Source organism: Sinocyclocheilus rhinocerous, unplaced genomic scaffold (assembly GCF_001515625.1).
Source record: "Sinocyclocheilus rhinocerous isolate Xijiao unplaced genomic scaffold, SAMN03320098_v1.1 scaffold1764, whole genome shotgun sequence".
Taxonomy (NCBI): Eukaryota; Metazoa; Chordata; class Actinopteri; order Cypriniformes; family Cyprinidae; genus Sinocyclocheilus; species Sinocyclocheilus rhinocerous.
Window position 1 is genome coordinate 383,677 of NW_015642520.1, and position 21,989 is coordinate 405,665.

At 38.2% G+C, this 21,989-nt stretch overlaps 3 protein-coding genes across 3 annotated transcripts in view; 1 reads left to right on the plus strand and 2 right to left on the minus strand.

Annotated features, from left to right (window-relative positions):
- The window catches only part of LOC107755968 (baculoviral IAP repeat-containing protein 6-like), a 110,430-nt gene extending 106,155 nt beyond the window's left edge, over window positions 1-4,275 (minus strand). The window contains exon 1 of the mRNA XM_016572932.1: window positions 3,866-4,275. Within this exon, the coding sequence (XP_016428418.1) occupies window positions 3,866-4,061 (196 nt within the window). The 5' untranslated portion in view covers window positions 4,062-4,275. The remainder of the gene's footprint in view (window positions 1-3,865) is intronic.
- Window positions 4,276-4,752: 477 nt separating this feature from the next.
- Window positions 4,753-8,287, minus strand: LOC107755978 (protein YIPF4-like). Its single transcript, XM_016572941.1, has 6 exons — window positions 8,017-8,287; window positions 7,620-7,773; window positions 7,372-7,543; window positions 5,979-6,056; window positions 5,777-5,890; window positions 4,753-5,700 (listed from the first exon to the last, which is right to left on the minus strand). Exons 1-6 carry the CDS (start codon window positions 8,072-8,074, stop codon window positions 5,563-5,565), a joined length of 714 nt encoding a protein of 237 aa, XP_016428427.1. The 5' UTR covers window positions 8,075-8,287; the 3' UTR covers window positions 4,753-5,562.
- A 744-nt stretch (window positions 8,288-9,031) lies between these two features.
- On the plus strand, window positions 9,032-16,173 carry LOC107755977 (exonuclease 1). Its single transcript, XM_016572940.1, has 14 exons — window positions 9,032-9,122; window positions 9,547-9,716; window positions 9,842-9,961; window positions 10,048-10,171; window positions 10,376-10,513; window positions 11,552-11,764; window positions 12,132-12,319; window positions 12,486-12,588; window positions 13,132-13,354; window positions 13,456-13,693; window positions 13,936-14,443; window positions 14,932-15,015; window positions 15,173-15,360; window positions 15,938-16,173. Exons 2-14 carry the CDS (start codon window positions 9,556-9,558, stop codon window positions 16,014-16,016), a joined length of 2,367 nt encoding a protein of 788 aa, XP_016428426.1. The 5' UTR covers window positions 9,032-9,122; window positions 9,547-9,555; the 3' UTR covers window positions 16,017-16,173.
- Window positions 16,174-21,989: the final 5,816 nt, after the last annotated feature.

Sequence of the window (21,989 nt, forward strand, 5' to 3'; positions counted from 1 at the left end):
AAAAGTTTATCTGGGTGGAAACTACATTTTTACCTCAGACCTCACATGCGTTTTCTTCATGTCAGTTGCGGCAAGTTCAAAAATGACCATGTGAAAGACGAGCAAGGTGTGGGATTATTTTGAATTAGAAGGAAACTGAAAAATTTTGTGTAAATTGTGTAATGTCAAATTGTCTTACAATAACTCGACTGGAGCGATGCGTAATCATATTCAATACAGGCACGTAGGCGTTAGCTTAGAGTCAATCACGTCATTCACTACAACCTGCCGGCACTGCGATCCCGTTCGCGCCGTCTATTCCTCTAACGAAGACCCACTTCGGTGGTGGTGCGGGATGTCCAGGCGCTTTCTGAAACTCTTATCGGAGGGATTTGACAGTGTGATTCATAGATTAAGTATTTAAAAAATATAGGCTATTATATATGCTACACACACGCGCAGAGTTTTTTTTTTTCTTATCATCTTTTGGGGGTTTCTTGCTTTTAGACTAGTCGGATACAAAACTTTCGTTTAAACGACAGTCAAATTAGTCGTCGCGCACATCCCTAATATATATATATATATATATATATATATTACTGAACCCGAACTTTGAACTGAAATACTTGTTTCTTAGAAAAAAAATTTTAAAAGAAAGAGAAAAAGATAAAGAAATACTAAATTTGTTCTGAGCTACACCCTCGTTTTTACAAATCAGAACTGAAAAACAAGCATCTAGAACATTCACCAACATCAAACGAAGAAAAGTGAGAAATGCCACTGGCATTAGCATGTCATTCCAAAATGTTCTGTTCCTTTTTACCCAAGAAAAAAAGCCAAGCATCCTTTAACATGCATGAATGACAGAAAGCTGTATGAAAATATGACTGAAATCTGATGAGCAGAAATGACAGGTGATGTTCGAAAGCAGATTTTTCAGTAACAATACAATATGCTATTATATGTTACAACCTGTTATCAAATAAATGCTTTAATCACAAGCAATTTATACCGAAATTTTGTCTCTTTAATGTATTTTAAATCAAACATCTTAACATGAGGAACAAAGAGCAACAGCCACCCCCAAATCTGCTCCTAAGTAGCAGTTACACACTCAGGAAGGAAAAAAAGGGAAAACCTCTCCAATCAATATTATCCAAACAAGCTTGAGTCGACTGTTCTGTGCTAGCAACTCTCTGTGCCAAGACTCCCTGCTAAATAACCTAATTGCAATTTCAAACATACTAGTTTAGTTGAGCGTGATATCTGCAACTCAGCAATATCCAACTATCACAAGACTCTAAATGTAACCCAACCACTAGCTTACTCTCTGCCCAAATGTACAGACTTCTTGTTCCACACAGGGGATTTTCAACAAAGAATCATATGTGCTACGGTGTCACTGGTGTAAGACTAATCATTCCTTGCATTTCATATGCATCCATGGATAAATAGCTGAGATTAACTCAAAAATGATGAGTGTTACAAAACAGCACATCTACTGTAGCTACTGTAATTCCAGCCACTGCTTTGCTGGAGACATGAATGAAGTTTAACTCTTTAAATTGGCCTTTCAGATTAGTCCTGGACTAAATGTCACATTCACAACCTTCAGTTTAAAATACTTTCAATCTGGCCCTGGAGTTTAGCTGGAAAGTGGCTTAAAGCTACATTCAGAAATGTTCATTACCACACATTTGACAGAAGACTTTAAAGGGGTCATATGATGCGATTTCAATTTTTCCTTTCTCTTTGGAGTGTTACAAGCTCTTGGTGCATAAAGAAGATCTGTAAAGTTGCAAAGACTAAAGTCTCAAATCCAAAGAAATATTCTTTATAAAAGTTAAGAGTCAACCACGTCTACCTAAAACGGCTCGTTCTAACACACCCCCACATGTCTACGTCACTGTGTGGGAAGATTTGCATAACGCGCCCAAATGTTCACGCAAAGAAAGAAGGCGTAACTTTTATTCTCGCTGTAGTATTGTTGCTGCTGCCGGCGCCACTGCCATGTTGTCGAGTCGCTGTGTGTTTCGTTGTGAAAGTGAAACTACGTTGTTTGGCCTTCCAAAAGAGGACACGATTAGAAATCAGTGGTTAAGTTGTATTTACAACACTGTTCCAGAACAGTTCAACCCAAATATTCAGATGTTTGCAGCGCATTTTATGGAGGACTGTTTCTTGATCCTGGGAAGGCTGTTTCTATAAAGTGGGGCAGTTCCAACTTTGCAAGGACAGTCTGGTGTTTCTGACTCACAGTCTGTAAGTACATTTACATATTTAAAGAATTTGCCACTGATGATTCAATGGCTTTATGTTTATGCAGCGCGATACGCAAGGCAACACCTAAAAAGACAGTATAAGTCATTATAATCAGTAATTATGTGCCCACTGGATGCAACAAATGCCTCATTTGTTTTGTCTTGTCGTGCTGGGACTCTGCATCACAGTATGTTAAGTGGCATAACATTTCCGCATTACACCAAATACACAGAATAATTTTTAGCAACATCATATGACCCCTTTAAAAGACATGCGTCACTGCAAAGACACCAGTTTACATCCTTTAGTGTCCAGCTGTCCTCTCTTTAAAGCATTTAGACTAGCAGTCTCATCTTGTGACAGTCAATGAGTCTGAAAGAGTGCCAGTTTAACCCGTTTGCTTACTCAATATTACAGCTTCAGGCAACATCACACACCTCCAGTGTAATTATGCATATCTTTCATTACTTAGGCCTAATTCCAGCATTTAACAAACAGAATAAAAGATAAAACACTTAAACACCGACTGACAAGATCAACAATGTACATACTAACAACACCACCACAGGGACTCATTCTTACGTTCAAAATGACGTTTAACAGCAAACCTGCACAGAAAGCACTCAAACCTTCCCAAATCATACATACTATCATAAAATTAACACAAATTAATATAATATTCACATTTTACGCAACTGTACAGACAGCTGTCACCTGTCAGGGTTTACATAAACATGAGCAGTGTTACTGATCCGTAGCAGACATGCTAGGCTAACGTTAGCATGATTAGCTAAAGCTCTGCCAGCTTATTTAGAGCCAAAAGTTAAAAAAAATTGTTTACCGTGAAAGCCAAAACCTATGTTAATATGCACTATAAGTCACTGACATGTATTGAGATATTAGTTGGATGTCAGTGACACCAAGTACGAGAAAGACACACACCTACGAGATGATGTGTTTAGATTAGCTTTAGTACCGCTTTACCCTAATATCGCATCAGCTAGGGCGTGTTTTGGTTTAGCTTTATTTGACAGTACTGAAAGAAAACAGTACTGATGTGTACATAAACGGTGTGTTCGTGAATAAACGTGGTAATGTTTACAGTGATCCGGCAGCACAACAGATCCAGGAGGTCCTAAACAGTGAGGATCAGGAGGCCCAAAGACTGTCACAACAGCAACTCTATCAAGAGTGAGCGATTAATCTCACAGACCCTATAAATTATCACATACACCTATCAGGAGTGATGGACGGTCCATCGGGAGCCTGAATAGTAAGGTGTCGATCTTAAAACACTGCTCTATCAGGAGGCCCTGGAGTGGAGAATCACTCACACACAGTCCTTCATACCAGAAATATCACATAGCGATAAAGGGACGGAGTATTTTGACAGTCCTCCACAAGGAGTCCAAATAGAGAGGAGTCATTCCCACAACACTGCACCATCAGAAGATCAAACACTGTCTATCAGGATCATCTCGACACTCTCCTTCTCTGTCACAAGCTATAGGAGGAACGGATCTCGCATACTTCTCCTCTATGACGAGGTCCAGCCCAGGATTCTGTGCTATGATCCCGGCCGGCCTGGATAAATTCCTCAGAACCCGTCCGAGCCGAAACTCACCGTGCATAGCCGAGGCCTGTAAAATAGCCCCGGAGGTGCCGTCGATAACTTTGATGCTGCCCCGGCTGGTGACGGCCAGGATGGCGTTGAGGGCCGGGTGGTAGGACAGACTCCGTAGGCCCTCCTCATCGCAGCGCAGGCAGCCGTCTCTCAGCACGACCCAGTCCGGCGAGCCTGGCGAGGCCGCCGCCGCCATCTTCCTGCTATCTTCCCTTCCTGCCTTCCCTCCTCCTTCAGTAGCTCCTTCGTGGACGTGACTCGACGAGAAAACGTTAAAGCTGAATCCCGAGGTACCGCTGCGCTTCCACTGCGGGATCTAAACCTCCTCCCGATACCGCAGGAAGCAGCGATTCACCATCAGCGGAGCGGAAACCAGCGGCTCCTTCTACTCACACACTCAGCGTGGAAACGGAACTGGCGTAGTCACCGTGTGATCGCCCGCCGAACCTCAGGGGGCGCTGTCGGTCGGTCGATAGATAGATAGATAAAGATAGATAGATAGATAGATTTTTATTTTCTTTTAATTTATTATATTGTTCGGTTTGAAAACAAGCTTTTTTTCCCCAGCAGAAGCATTAGGAAGTCACACATTTTAAGGTTCTTGTAGTTAAAGATAACAATTATTTAGTATTATGTCAAACCAATAAATTATCTTTATAAATTCTTTATCAACAGAATTTTGACAGCAAATCTCCAACTGTTTTTTTTTAGATTATAAATACAACACTTTTGTGTCCTCAAAATATCATACATAATCACTTTTTTGATTGAAGTATTTACTGTTAAAACCAGTAACCAAACATTTTGTAATAATGAATATTAAATAAACCAATAAATCATGCAATTAAGTATTATTCCCTGACATTAATGAGATTCACAACAAAAAGTGTAATTACAGTGTCAACAGATTTTAATTTGTTTCATGAATATAACGATTTCCAGACTCAATTGTTTTAGCTAAACTAATATGGTAACATATGTCTGCAGTGTACACATCACCAGGTAGAAAGTTGTTTTCAATTGCATGTTCTACAAATAAAAATTCCTTTCCTTTTTGGCTACATTTACATAAATAAAATACACCACAGCCATATAAAACAACCAATTCAAGGCACCCATACATAGCAGGCCTTTTTAATCTAAGCTGTACTGCCTGCACACTCTCTTTTTCCATGTAGAACTCATAAATTAAAAATGAAAAGTGATAAGATGAAGAATTCTGTGAATGTATTGGATCAGTCTACAACAACAACAACAACAAAATCTGTCTACCATCAGCTGGTTAACTCACAAACGTTTTCACCACTGTGTGTGGTGATGACACAAATTCTGTTACATGACTATCATGCCTTTCATAGTCTTTTACAATATAAAGATCTCCTTTTTACTTTCCTCTTGGGGTTTGTAAATATCATGTAAAACCAGGTCTCCAGATTTCTGCGGCAGAGGCATCTCTGCAATCAGGGCTTCCACAGTAAAAGATGCAGCTTTTTATTGTGTACAAAATTAATGGAAGCAGTTAAATACACTAATGTCTGTACACCTCATTCCCCAAAGCATATAGGATTATAAACAGGGTAAAAGAAAATAAAAAAGGAAAGAAAGAAAATGCATCATGGAATATCCCTGCTGTGCAACTCTCCACAGTGCTCTTTGTCAATGTCCAAGCAACGAGCCAATCAAAGCCTGTGGTCAATTCAGACTCCAGTATACAGAGACAGGAAGTAGATGTACAAAAGGAAGATGGGATATATGAGAAGGGGTTTCTTCGTTTTGAATTCATCACTGACGAGTAAAGAGGCAGCACTGTATGCAGCCCAGAATACTCCAAAAAGCTAGAAGAGAAAAAAAAACATATTTAAATATTATTATTATACATAATTTCATATTCTTTTTTTTATTCATATTTACCTTTATGAGTGTAGAGACTATGTCAAAACCCCCAATGACCAGGAGAAGTGGAGCTATTACAATGAGTGGGAGCAAAGAATAGCCAATAACACCAAGCACTTGCCCATAAGACACCTATAAATAAAATTAAAAACTATAAGTGGGCATCTCTTTCAACTCATAAAAATCATATGCTATCTGACGCTTCACAAGATATAAATACCTCTCCACCCAGCACTCTTGCAAGAAGGAAAATCATCAGTGATCCAAATATCCAGATTGTAATAATCCAGGAAACAACCTGATTGGTCCAAAAAAGATATATGACATATTAAAAAATAATCCAAATTTAATGCGCTTCTGCTTCTGTTTTGACTAACTAAATCATGCAAGTGACAAGGTCATATTGAAATGAAAAATGACAAAATAATTAATCTCTCCAATCTTCATGCCTTCTTGAAAGTTACTTTAGTATGCAGGCATTAATAATGATATATTATTACATTTATTTTCTTAATTATCAAATTAATACTTAATGTTTAATCAATTCTAGGGCTGTCAATCAATTAAAACTCAATTAAATTACATATAAAAAAACTGATGAGAAGTAATAAAATAATTTCAAGTCACGCCTGCATAATGGCAGAATAAATTTTAAAATATTCTAAATATTAAAAATATTTAATGAATAGACATTGTGGTTTTAGAAGCTTAAATATCGGTCATTTTATTTCCATGTTATTGAAGATAAACTTGTCACTAGCCTACAGTCTACAGTTATTTTGCATTTTGATGGTAGGTCTATGTGCACATGCATCATGACTATCAGTGGCGTGTTTAGTGTATTGGGGGTACCCCTTGGTAGAAGTCGCATTCCGCGGGGGCCCCACACAATTGCGTGGGTTTCGTGGTGCCTAAACACGCTACTGATAACTATATACATTAGGGATGTAACAGGTTTGACGATAAATCATGATAAAATTCCCCACAGTTAGTATTACCGTTTCATCTTTTAATTATCATTAAAACCGTATTAGATTACCGTGATTTGAACAACTCGCGATAAATAAATACTGTCCAGCATAAAGAACAGTTTTAAGTAACAGTTTCACGTGCGCACAGCACACAGAGTAGTTTCGTTTTGAGTGAAAACAAGGTAGAAAAGCTGGGAGGTTTTAAAAGAGTGCTAAGGGAATTATACAAATGAATATATGAATTAACTAATTATATGATTGTACCTCTGAAGGTTCTGACCGTCTTCAGAAAAGAATCGATGGCATTTTGTTTTCATCTTCGCTCCATGTAATACCTAAAAGAAGTGTTCTTAATCGCAATACAGCTTTGTCCACGGAGGTTACGGGAAACAGCTCTAATTCAGCTTTTACCTGCTGTTAGCGAGTGGATTTACAGAGACTTATATTTACATTCAGTCTGTGTGCAGTTTCTGTCTGGCCAAAAACGGACAGGATTTGCATGCCCTGCTGTAAATTCTGACTGGTTGATGAAAAACAAGCTTATGTGGATTCTAGTCACTATAACCGTGATAATAAATTTTCATACCGTTACATCCCTAATATTCATAAATATTATGCCCAAGTCAAAGACTCATGTCTCACCCTGAACTGTCCGTAGATGGAGATCATGGAGAAGAGCAGGACAACAGCCAGCGGGCCCCAGAAATCAGGATTGTCCCTCACCACCTGTCTGTTAAAACCCAGCGAGGGCATGGGCATCAACACACACCTGATCTTGTAGTAGATGTCCTTTAAGTCAATGTCCAACTCATCCCTGCACAAACACAGACAACCAATAAACACAACCAAAGCAAATATGACATCAAGCGCCAGAAGTCCCACAAACTCACAGGAGCGGTTTAGTGTCCTCGGTATCATCTTCCTCCACCTCCAGCAACCATCCGTAACCTCTCTGCCTCAGGAAGGTGGTGGCGTAAGTGTCCCTGGTGGAATCAGGGCCAATATTTAGTGTGATATCCGGTGCATCGATGGTGCCGCTGAGCTCTGGTGGATAAGAGATTGTTTTAGATTTATACAGCTCACTATTACATCCCTATTGAGTCTAAAAAACAACACCCATGTCATGATGTATTAAAAGGATTGATCATTCACAAACTTAGGTATATTCTCATATTAATGTATGTGTACATAATACACACAACCACAACCAACTGCATTCCAACATAAATCAGGCTCACATATCAGAGCAGAGAAGTATGGATGCTTTGGGGCCTTTAACTACTGTACCTTCAGCGTCCGTCGAGGAGACGAAGGTAAAATCACCGTTGGTGGGAGAGAACTGCATGGCTGACAGCGATAACAGCTCGGGCTTCACTCACAATCACACACCGCCGCCGATCGCGCACCTTCACACCATTGCCACGTTTAAGGATTCCTACCGATCAGCTTTCGAACGGGACTGCTGGCTCAAAACAGTCACGGAGGAAGCAGGAAGTGCAGAAAAACACAGACGACACGTCAAATCCTGGAGCAGAGCGGAACGTGGAGGCACGCGCTCCACCCAGCGACAAAAATGAGGCCCGACAACACATATTCAACGCAGAGACAGCACCACCCCGTGACCCTTCTGCAAAAATTAGGATTACATGTATGACATTTATTATATATATGACCCAGTCCACCTTCAGATATATGCCTTTCCAAGCCATTTATCTGACTGTATTATTTAAATTGAAGGAACGTTTTTACATTGTCGTTATAATGTTAATGTTTATGTAATATATAGTGCTTTTATTTTAATCAGCATTATTGACACCATTTTTATATTAAATCCATTGCATGTTATTACACTTACATTGAACAGAAGTTGTGAGACAGAACTGCAACTGAACTGCATAATGAAGATCTCTTCAGTCATATATCTACAGTTAGTGTACATATGCTCACTCATTCTTATATGCTCAGTCATATGTAACAAAGTCAGTATATAAAATAAACAATTTAAAAAAAAAACATGAAAGGGATCGACTTTTATAACTGCTTCCGTCTTTTTTTTATCAGTCTCCAAACTGAAAAAACATGAAGGATCGACTTTTATAACTGCTTCCGTCTTTTTTTTTTATCAATCTCCAAACTGATTATGTCGCTGACATCATTTTAATTGTAGTAACGTCCTGTTGATAATGTTGTGTCCTAAATAAATAAATACATATTTTAGAGATTTCCGAGTTTGTGGAATCCCTTGTCCCGCCTCTTCCATGTTTCTGCTCTGTGATTGGCTGTCTTTGTCAGGCTGACCAATAGGGTTATTCTGCAGTGTTGTCACGTTCTTGCCGCTAAAGTCGAACCCCTGTAACATGAGTCAGGCACTGAAGCTGAAGTAAGAGCTCTCAGTAGGTTTTTTTTTTTTTTTTTTTTAGTAAATACTAAAACAAAAATGTGTTTAACTTATACATGATTAAGGTATTAGCTACAAGCGGTCTGATTCTTTCTCATGGTGTTCCGTCGTTTAAGTTTCGCGAGAATTGTCAGTGTGCTTGGTTTTGGAGGGATTTGGCGGTTAAAGTCTTTTACGGACAGATGAAATAAACATTAAATGTATTAAAAGTTATTGTATATAGATGTTTGTCTTTTTACATACGTTCTCGCGGTTGGACGGTTAGGAAGTGTTTTCTGTTGATTTTTGCGGATGTGTTTATGTTCTACAGTGGATCGTGTTTTCTCATTGATGATCACCAGGGACGTTTGTTTTCATCTGATAGAGTGACACAGGCTGGGTTCTGATAAACCATCATCTTCAAACATCTGTCCTTCCAGACAGACAGCATGGGAATTCAAGGCCTGTTGCAGTTTATCAAAGATGCCTCGGAGCCCATCAATGTGAAGAAGTATCGGGGACAGATAGTGGCGGTGGACACGTACTGCTGGCTCCATAAGGGAGCATTTTCATGTGCAGAGAAACTTGCAAAAGGAGAACCTACAGATCAGTGAGTCGCTTCAAATATTTGCATGCAATATACTATGAGTATTTCAGCTGTTCAGTAATTTCAAACATCATTTTCTAAGTTAAAATATGCATTTCTCATGCTCACATTCAATGTGTGTCCATCAGGTATGTATCCTACTGTATGAAGTTTGTGGATATGCTGCTTTCTTTTGGTGTTAAGCCAATCTTGGTGTTTGACGGACTTAACTTGCCCTCCAAACAGGAAGTGGAGAAGTCCCGGCGCGAGTAAGAACTCAGCAGAAAATTTACTGGAGAAAAAGTTAATTAGTTTAATTAAAAATAAGAATATTTAATGTAGATTTCAATAACAGGCGGCGACAGGCAAATCTGCAGAAAGGCAAACAGCTGCTGCGGGAGGGTAAGATATCAGAAGCCAGAGAATGTTTTACCCGCAGTGTTAATATCACCCCATCCATGGCACATGATGTCATTAAGGTGAGACCATTGTATCTGATATCTGCAAACAATATTTGTTTTGGAGTCAGTGAAATATATTTATTGAAGTTAATATACTAGGATGTGATAGTAGACAGTGGATGTTGTAATTTATTATTATGCAATATTGGAAACAGATTAATCAGGATTTTCCTTTTATTCTGTTTGGTATCTTTTCATTTGCACCTATTTGCTGGTTTTCAGACCGCCCGGATGCGCGGAGTGGACTGTGTTGTTGCTCCGTATGAAGCAGATGCCCAGTTAGCTTTCCTGAACAAATCCGGTATCGCTCAGGCAGTGATCACAGAGGACTCAGATCTCCTGGCATTTGGCTGCAAAAAGGTACCAGTGCAGTGTGCAATAGAAAATACACTTGCCTAGAAACCAGATATTGACCACCATCTGGTGTCATGCAAGTCTGCACTGCAAAAACTACTTTTCTGAATTTTTCTTGTTTTCCGGTTAAAGTATCTAAAAATCCTTACAACAAGATACATTAAAATTGTCTAAGATAGTAACACTTGTTTTCAGAAAATATATATACTCCATCAAGATTGTAAAGCGCTTTAGGGTGTGCAGCAATGCACAATAAAGCGCTATATAAATGCATCATTCATTCATTCATTCTTCTGTAAATATATGTGCATTCAGACGTTTGGGGTTGGTAAGATTTTTTGTTTTTGTTTTGTTTTTAAGTTTTGATAATATATTTATAATTAATAATAATATTTAAAAAATTAGCATATTAAAATGATTACTATAGGATCATGTGACACTGAAAACTGGAGTAATGGCTGTCGAAAATTAAGCTGTGCTATCACAGGAATAAGTTATGTTATATAATATATTAAAGTAGAAGGCTGTTATTTTAAATTGTAAAAATATTACTGTTTTTTACATTGATCAAATAAAAATAGCCATGGTGAGCATAAGAGACTTCCTTCACAAGCATTTAAAAAACCTTACCAACAGTAAGGTCGTTTTTTTAAGCATCTAAAAATATTTCCTAAGGCTTATGCTTAAACCAAGAAAAAAAAGACTTGGTTAAACAATAAATAAACTTGAATCATAACTCATTGAATCTGGGTGATGCTGGAGGACAGTGGGCATGTTCATTTAATTTAGGTTTTAGAGTTTCATGAGTCCACACTTAGGACAGGTTATGCATATTTGGCGTGCTGTCTGAGGGGAGGGCTCCGAGCTCGGAATTTGGCCCAAACACAGAGTCCACCCCCTCCCCGGCTGTGTATATATACCACTTATCTTGTTAATTGATTTGATCACTGAATGTGCTCTTCTCGTGTTAATTAGGTTAATTATCTGAACGTGCTCCTCCTGAACTTTACTAAAACAATTTAATTTGTAATGCATTGTTTGAAGGTGATTTCAAAGATGGATAAACAAGGTAATGGACTGGAGATTGATCAGTGTCACCTGGGCCGTTGCAAGTCTCTCGGCAACATCTTCACAGAGGAGAAGTTCCGTTATATGTGCATCCTCTCTGGCTGTGATTATCTGCCGTCTCTGTATGGCATCGGTCTGGGAAAGGCTTGCAAGCTGCTCAGGATTGCAAACAACCCAGATATTCTGAAGGTGAGAGAATAAAAAAAGTTGGTTAGAAAAATTTAGTATTTGCTAAACTGGCACAACAAACAGTTAAATATGCTGTTTGCTCATACTTATGCAACTGATCATATTACTGAAATCACATCCCTCTCGCTAGATGCCCATGGGACACACTGTACTCTGTGTTTATGCTCTGTTAACCACTTTAAAATTTCAACCTTATTTCATATTCAGCTTGTTTTTTATGCACAAATGCATTTCATTTTTGTCCTATCTGTGCTTTTGACACATATTTTAGTGGAGAACCTGAGCATCCTATTTATTGTCAAAACAAATGCAACCAGAGAGCATAATTCAGCATTACTAAACTAACTAATAAGTCTATGTGATACAGGTGATAAAGAAGATGGGTCAGTACCTGAAGATGGACATCACTGTGCCAGATGAGTACATTGAGGGTTTCACAAAAGCCAACAACACATTTCTGTATCAGCTGGTCTTTGACCCCTTGAAGAGGAAGGTGGTTCCTTTGAACCCTTACCCAGATCACATTGACCCTGCTTCCCTCAGCTATGCTGGAACGTATCTTTTACACTATTGTATATTGATTAAACAGGAAGTGCTGATCTTACATTTTAACTTAATTAAAATTAACCAATAAATTTTTTTAATTTGAGCCTTTTCGTAACTATGTTTGTGTTGCAAACCTTTGTTTGACTGCAAATTTAACTTAACTGATTAAATGCAGTAATGTAGGAGATGAGAGAGGGCTGGAAATGGCTCTTGGTAATCTGGACATTAACACGATGCAAAGGATAGATGACTTCAACCCTGACGCACATTACACTCAGGTAAAATGGTCATCCTTAATGTCTATTTGCTTGAACCTAAAAATCAGATCCAGCCATATATATTCGATCCAGAATCTAGGTCCTTCTCGAGCAAGCCCTGTGCTGCGCTGCCGACGAATTCCATAACCCGAATGAAGCACGTTGATGGGCGTGCTCTTGCTCTCGCTCTGGTTGGTGTGTGCTCTTCCTGGAGAAGTGCCCATATAAGGAATCCCGCCCTTTATGACGTCATACAAACTTTCCGAAACTTATACAAACCCTGAAGGAGTGTCTTTGGCACATAAATACTCCGTCATACATCTAACTCGTTTTTTGAGACTTTGGTCATGTTTAGCATGAGAATCCAACTCTTTAGCAGTGTAAATAAGTCAGAATGCATGAAATAGCATTAGACATCCCCTTTAAGTTTTTAGTAAATCTTTATATTTTGTTTTATTTCAGAACTATATGAATTACAGAAAGTGATTTTTAATACTTTTAATTTTAGTTAACAATAATAACACTGTGGCTAAGTACCTAAGGTGTCCCTCTCCTCTCTTCCAGCCCACTAAAGCTGCTCGCAGTTGTTCTTGGAATGACAGATGTGACAAAAGTGGCCCGTTGCAGATGAGTATTTGGAGCAAGAACTATAAACCAGGTAGCACCCAGCCAAAGAGTCCTATCACCCCCAAAAGACAACCTCTTACCCTGGGCAAAGAGAGGATCGTCAGCATGCAGAGTCTAAAATTGCCCCAAAAAGAGTCACAGGTGAAAAGACCTCGTGAAGGTAAGCAGGACTTGGTTCCCATTTCAAGGATGGGACTGATTATTTTGATGAGACACCTGACTGGGCATGTTTATATGTAATATTTTGTCATTTTTTTTAAGACACCAGTCTATCTGTGGATGACCTGTTAGGGCAGTATTCAGTTGGTGTAAAGAGACGCTGTCCTGAAACTCCGCCCACCACTGAGACGCTGACCAACAACAACATTGTTTCTAAGGAGAAGGGACAGCACAGTGGCAGCACAGTTGGACAGTTCCAGCCTCGAAATCGCTTTGCAACACTGTTGCAGTTGAGGAACCAATCAGAGGAGGGCACTGGAGAGCAGGCCACATGCAGCAGGTACAAGAGCATGATGGGAAACCTAAGGAATGTGTACTGCTGCTATCACAAATTACTGTTAGACCTTAATTTTCTTATTACACACACAATCAAGGGTTAAATTGGGCCAAACTGTTACGTGGCAAAATGGCATTAAATATAAAGTACTATATTAATTGGGAGGCCCAGTGGTTGTTCCCTCACCTCCAAAATCCCAGTTTAAACTCTGCTGACAGTAATGATATGATTGACATCTCCATCAGGTTCTTCTGTCATGGTGAATCCAATATGGCAGATACACAGGAAGAGTCACTAAAACAAGATTTACCTCAGCCTGGAGGAAACACACCAGCATCGTGTCAGTACCCTGACTCAGAGAGAGAGCAGGCCAAAGATGAGTCATCCAGCCCACCCGCATCTCCGGCTCACTCAGCCAGGCCTGCTAGTTTGGGTCTTGGGGTCTTTAGTTGGTCAGGAAGCACCAGGGAACTCAGTAAATCTGCTTTGCATCCACCCACCACCACCACAGACAGACACCGGTCTTCCACACCTTCAGGGTTGTCCACCCTGCAGCAGTTCCACAGAAAGAAGGGCAGCTTCTCCTGGGCAGGATCAGGGCTTTCTCTCTTGTCCTCTTCTGTAGAGGGCACCGAGGATGCAGAGAAATCTCCCAGGTCTCCTCCGTCTCAGGACAGTGCTTATTTCTCTCAGTCCAGCAGCACCTCTGCTGGTGTGGAAGACTCCCTAGTCACGGAGGACAACTCTGATAAGGTGAGAAAATTGTTTTTGATTCATTCATATTTGGTACTGTAATATAATAATTGTAATATTGTAGTTTACAGGCCTAAAAACGAGTGAAATCATGATCAGTCATGGACTCTATATTGGAAGTCTATGGATTCCAGTGGATATTTAATTATGCATGCTCATTTGCAATTTTTATATTTTAGATTACCTTTTCTGTCATCTAATGGTAACTTAGTTTATCTTAAAAAAAAAAAAACTTCATAATTCAATAACTGTTAAATGTGATCTTAGGGACACCTCATAATAAATATTCAATTTTATACTGTATATTACAATGTTGTAATGCCTACATTTACTTGTAGTAATGCCTACATTTAATTGATCAATTTGTGTTTTATTTGTAGTTTATTTTTAGTGTTTTGTAATTTATTTAGACAAAATAATATTGCATTTTATTATTGACCATTTATCAGTTATTTCTGTTTTGTTTCTTTTTTTTATCCTTTTTGAAGGAAAAGGAGAGCGATTCAGATGGCTCCAACAGCCCAAGCAGTTCTCCCACAGACAAGCTGAAACCTGCTCTGAACAGAACAAAGGCACGTCTGTCTAATCATGACCCAAAACCACATTCTGCATTTCCATTTCCTCCCACCTTACATAGAGTGCTGTGGTGGTGGTGGGGGGAATTAAACATTGATATGATTTTTCCCCACACCTCCATCCTCAGTCTGACTTCTTACACCTGTGCTCTAGGTCTCAGGGTTGTCTCGGAAACGGCCTTGTGGGCAGGGTAAAGCCAGTAAAATTAAGACCTCCGCTCCTGCTAGACCCAGCGGTCTGAGGAAGAAAGCGAGTGGGAAAAAGAGTACAGTCAACAATGAGAACAATCCAGGCCAGCAGGCCACCATCAGCGGCCTCTGGGGGGCCTTCAGCTTCAAAAAGTAAGTCAGCCTGTGTGTAAGTATGTGATTATGTAAATAAAGGATTCAACATGGCCGATGACAAGCCCTCACACTGTCCTATTCATCTTCTACTGTTTATTTATGGCAGTCAGTACCACCTGTGGCCAGCAGGGGCAGCGGGATAAACCGGTTAACACCAAGAGACTAAACTAATGGGAGTGGTGCTGTCTGCTGCTGTTAACAGAGGTGTAACTGATTGCATGGGTAAAGTGAGAGTCATTGTAGTAGTTTACAGAAGGGTGGTGCCTGCTCACTATGAAAGGAAGTGCATTACCATTATGCAATGCTCAGGCCTGAGTTGAATAATAAGGGCCTGAGTCAGTGCAGGATTGAAGGGGTAGGGGCTAATCAACATATGAATTAAACATGAAGTCAGTTCAAGGGTGAAACTACAGAAGTATCTGATTGCTGCTTTTCTCTCCTACTTTTTGGCATTTGAAAAGTTGTCCATAAGACTTGCGTGTTAATATTTTAAAGCAATATGATAGTTACAGACCCGAAATGGCCACATGCTTCGACGTGAATGTATTTAAATGTATGTGCATGTTTCTTTAAGGGACAATCTGAAGCTGAACGCTTGCAAGAAAGGAAAGCCGATGTCTCCAGTCAGGGAGAATGTGATGACAACTGACTGAAGCAGATCAAGAGATTCTCATCATCGCAGAATGACATGTCATCTTTTCAATCAAATCATTGTTTCTTTTAAGAGTAACAGCCAGTCTTTCAAACATACTGTGTATGTTCATGTTTTTGTATGATAAATAAAATTTTTAGTATAATTAATTTTATTTTATTTCAAGTCAATAAAGACATGATTCTCTCTCTTAGTAATGTTTGTTTTCTGAAATGTGCTCAGCTGTTATTGAGTTCATTTTGACCCTAAGAACAAGCTATGCATGAATTTTACGTTTTTATGGTGATTCTTCTGACTTCTTACTAATAACTAAAGACAAAATATATGCAGTGGGAGATGGACACAATAAAAAAAACTGAGAAAATGCTCAGTAAACCTATTTAATAGACTTTTATGAAGCAATGACAGACATTTAATATTCAGTGAATCAGACTGAATGCAGATTACGTAAAGCAGGGGTGGGCAAACTTGGCCCTTCCAGGTCACTTTCCTTCAGAGTTTAGCTCCAACCCTAATCAAACACACCTGAACCAGCTAATCATTGTCTTCAAGACTACTAGAAGGCTACAGGCAGGTGAGTTTTATCAGGGTTGGCTCAAATCTCTGCAGGAAAGTGGCCTGGAAGGGCCAAGTTTGCCCATCACTGATGTAAGGTCATGAAATCAAGTATAATCAAAAGTTCTGCCCTACATTTTTTTCCTCATTCGATAAGCCATTTCACTCAGATATACATCACTAGTGAAAAGTCCAAACATTTCTGTTTAAGGGTGACTTTTACTCTATTTTTTAAATGCACATTAATGTGATCAATTCATGCATGTTTTATTTATTAAAAAAAAAAAAAAAATTTTAACCTCATAAGTTTTTATTAAAATGTCAAAACTCAATTATCCAGTGAAACGACAGAGTTCTTTCTGGTGATGTATACTGAACTTCAATTATTTAGTCTGCTTGAACCCCATACTTTCATACTGTCGACTGCAAACTCATTCAGATGTCACAATGCAGAAACTGAATCCATTGCAATATAGAAATGGATCTGTAGCTACTCCTTTAAGTAGTTTATAGCTAAGCTTTGGGATTTGAATTCCAATTTATGTAAATTTACCAAATTAATGTGAGTGTTATGTACTATAAACTAAATTTTGTTTTTTTTTCTAACCATGTTATAATTTATGGTCTTTATTAAAGGAAATATTTAAGCTTACCCTGCAACCGTGAGTATATGTGCAGTGTGAAATGCACTACAGTTTTGGAGTTACAGTTGATCTGAATTCCATCTAAATTAAGAAGTCAAAGTGTGTTTGTGCTGCGTGTGGGTTTTAGGCTGGTTCAGGAATGTAGTATATGAGTGAACAAATGCCTGAGGTGCAATGCTAGACCTCATGCCTCACTCCTTTAGGACAGGACATCAGAGGACGCCTCACAAAGATGCTTTACCTTATCAGGTCAATTTCACAAAAATGCATGTGCTCACTGAGAAACACAAGCGCTCTTGTCTTAGAGACTTATCAGAACAATCTTGGTGCTGTTTTCCTTGAATACAAATAGTTCTCTGGCTCTCACATTCTTTGGGTGTTTCTAATTCAATTAATTCACTCACACGTCAGGTTATGAACACATATAAGAAGCTCCGAGCAGGACAACTGCTTTAAGAAATATGACATCAACTTAAGTAATACTGGGACATGTTAAACAATGTATCCAAAGGGATTTGCAACTGTTTGCATGTTCTTAAGGAAGCAGCTCTCAAAATTAAGTAGTTATTTAGCATAAGATTCATAAAGTGACTTTCATTGTTAGAAGAACAATCCCTCTGGAGCAAACCGGGTTTAAGTGCCTTATTGAAGGGCACAACGGTGATACTAAAGGCTCCTTGTTGGCCTTGTATGAGCAACTGTCCTTTTAGAGACCAGCACTAAACTCACTAAACTTGGTGTTGAAAATTACATTTTGCATTGTTTTCCTGTTCTATTCTATAAAAAAAAAAAAAGTAAAAATGATTTTTGTTTAAGAGGAAACCAATTATATTGGAATGTACAGAGAACAAACTCATTGCATAAAACATATCCAATGTCACTTGCTTGGCAGGCATATAAGAATTTATTTATATTTTTTTACTTTTTGATTCATAGTTGGGTGTTTCTTCAACTTTGGGCACTTGTATGTCCCAGGGGTACATTTTTATTGAATTAACCATTTATTTTTGTTACAAATGGTCACATTAAAACTGTCTTGGAAACTGCGTAAACAGTGAACTAAGTTTAAAATTCAATATTTATTTGGTGTGAAACTGATTTATATGAGTATTTCAGAAATTACAAAGTTTTCACTACAAGTTGTGCGAAAATTGTAATAATTTATATAGATATTGACAAAATCAGCATTTTTTCCCAAAAATATTTAAATTGTCATTTCCATCACATAATACTGCTAAACTCAATACAGAATTTGAAATGTGGTGGGAATTTGTATTCTTTTTTTATAACTAAAAAGAAAAAGAAAATACAGCCTAAAACAGAATTTTCACATGAGATCCAATTTAAACACTTTAAAACTTTTTTTTTTCACAGAGACCGAAGAAAAATCTCTTGGGAGATACTGCTACCACTCCACCATTCACACATCCTTTTGCACTGTATATCTGTTAAAACGATGGTCTTTTTTTACTGTCCTCTTTGGCCTGAGCTGTGCAGTTGCATTGAGCTACAAATACCTGAATGAGAATGTGGAGTGGTGGCATTTTTCTGAAGTGTGCTCATGATGCTCAATCCCTGCCACACCTAGTTTACAAGGATACTATACAGTGCCAACAACACTGACTCAATGGCAATGCATGTTAGAGGAAAGACTCGGAACCAACAGGAATGTCAGACATGTCTGAAACCACAAGTAGTTAGGAATATACATTGATTAGACCTTCAATTTGTGAACGGACGTCCCAGCTACATGAAAATTCTAGAACTATCCACACATACAGTATAATAACTCACAGCAGTATACTCTATAAACAAATAATAGCCTACAATAACTATTAGGCTACAATCTGGAACACAGGAACATCTTCTCTTAAAGCAATCAAGAACTATAATTACTAGGGCCTTTAATATAAACTCCTTAAACACTTACCTCACCTTCATGAACATTCTACAGGCTTCCCTCCTCCTCCCCCACACCACCTCTATTCACTTCTACTACTACTCTAATATTAAATAATGTATAAACTTCTGTAAGTAGCCCAGATGGACATTTCATGGATGGCTAGTCAAACATGTTTACCTAAAGATATAAAAATGTGTAAAGATATGAAAATGTGAAATATGAGTTTCTGAGAGACACCTGGTTTTCTACTTGTCATCATGTTTTGCAGATCACACATGTAAATAATGTAGGGAAATTATGTAAAAATCCCAAACAATTTCTTTACAGTTTGTATTAGTGAGATGACATAATCAGTGTGACATAAAATACAAGCATATTTACTTAATATATAATAATAAAAAAAAAACTATAAAACTCACCAGAGCCTGTGATGTTGTTGAACCCAGCAGGTGAAACATGGAACGAGGACCTTCAGCAGGAAGGCTGACTTTGATATTGCCTGATTTTATAAATGTTTTTTATTCTCAGTTGACAAAAAGTTGGGACACAACTGTGAAACCTTATTAAAGATGTACATTTCATTAAAAATTTACCTTATTTGAGGACATAGCAGCCATTTTTACTCAAAAGTATGCATTTATATAATTGTTTTGCTAAAGTTTAAAATATTTTTTAAATCTATATAATGTATTAAGTTATGGTCTGAGGGTCAGAACACACTGTGTTTTGACAATTGCATCTTAATTGTTAGTGTTTCTAACCGGATCGGTGGTATCTGAAACATTCAGTACTGTGTCGGTGGTGTGTGCAATGACAAAAATGTGTTTTTCACCATTCAAACTAGCAGTTGTTCAACCACATTTCATAGCACCGCATAGTACCACAGTTAGAGCAGAAAACAAAAGACCTAAAAAATATCCAACTCGACTTGGACCAAACGGAATAAAATGCTCTGTTTGTGCTCCTCTAGATTGCCATTGGGTGAGTCTGCAGTACTCATTTAGACACCTGTTTCTCTGTCTGCATGAAAACTGAAGCAACTTTCATTCCTGTGTTTTTGCTTCCACCACTATGATGTTCTTACTTAATTAATGGCGAGGCCGTAACATGTTTACGGCTAGAGGAGAGCATTTGTTTCCCAGTTGCTGGTGACTGTATTTCATTACAGAGATACAATGAAGGAGACAAGTTCATACCTGATGCCCAGACGCTGATACTTAGATGTAACACAAATAAATACAAGTCAAAGACTCAACTCCAAAGTCTCTCCCTTAAGGCGAAAGTACTGCTCTTGCCACAACATGTGCACAAGCTCAATGCCAGTCAGCCTTCATGCATTAGCCTACGCTAAGCACACAAGGTGCTTTCCTCTCTCAAACACTTTCTTTTGAGGTTCAGTAATACATCTGTGGATTTCATGACAGTGCAGTCAATAGGAGCTTTGCTAAGTACACAGTGAAATCGGCTAAGATGAGGGTCATAAATGGGTGATTTTTCAGTTAAATGCACTTTTGACTACTTGAAATCTTGAAAAATGAAACTTCTTCAAACTACATTTCACTGGGTGGATTTTTAAATGTGTGTGATGGTTTATTTTTTGGAGAAAACATTTAACAATCACTGATATACTGTTAAATAACCAGACATCACTTGCTGACTTACACTCTTAAAAATAAAGGTGCTTCAAAAGGTTCTTCAAGCGATGCCATAGAAGAACCATTTTTGGTTTCACAAAGAACCATTCAGTCTTTCTTACCTTTTTGTAATCTTACAGATTTTTGTAATCTTACAGAACAGAAAGGTTCTTCAGATGTTAAAGGTTCTTTATGTAACCATTTAGACAAAAGGGTTCTTCTACGGCATCGTAAAGCACCTTTATTTTTAAGAGTGTACTGCAACCAAATCTGTTCAAATTACCATGTAGTGAGTGCATTCAAAATATAAAATCTCATTCGGTTCATAAACTTTTACCTTTGTACTGAACTGTAAACATTCACAATTGCAGCACCGTTTAGAGTCCATGGAGTTAAATCTCATTCTCTCTGTGAATAAATACCAACAAACCCTGTACAGGTGCATCTCAATAAATTAGAATGTCGTGGAAAAGTTAATTTATTTCAGTAATTCAACTCAAATTGTGAAACTCGTGTATGAAAATGAGTGGTTACTCGTTTACATTGACATTAGACCTGTCTCTTCTAGTGGCTATTTTCGGCATGAATAGTGGTTAAGATTGGGCTCCATTTTTGCTGCCGAGAGCTTAAGGTTGCAAGGTGGGTGACTAATAGTATTACTTTTCAAAGCATGCTAAATAGATCACTTATTATGAAACTTACTATGATTACTTACTATGAAATGTGGCTGTACTACCGTTCATGAAATAAAACAAAAACTCTTACAATAAAGTCTTTATTGTATGGCAGACTGGAAACAACAAACGCATTGCATTAACACCTTGATGACTTCATGGTTTGTTTCATTAGGCATCTTTCTCAAACTTTCAGTATTACTCAACCAAACAGCAGTTTCCTGTTGGACGCTCGTGGGCTAATTTGATTGAATATGCCTCAGTATGCTGAGAAATATGAACAAGCACTTCCGAAATACATTTCAGTCTGGGTTTGTGGGTGTTGCATTAACGTTGAATGGATAGTTCACCCAAAAATTCTGTCATCATTTACTCACCCTCATATCGTTCCAAACCTGCGTGACTTTGTGTGGAACACAAAAGAATATATTCCGAAGAATGTGTCTACTTTTTTGCCCATACAATGAAAGTCACACAGTCCAGTGTTGATTGAAGGTTTTTCAAAATACTGTATCTTCTTATGTTATACAGAATAAGGTCAGATTTTTTTTAATTTCTGGATGA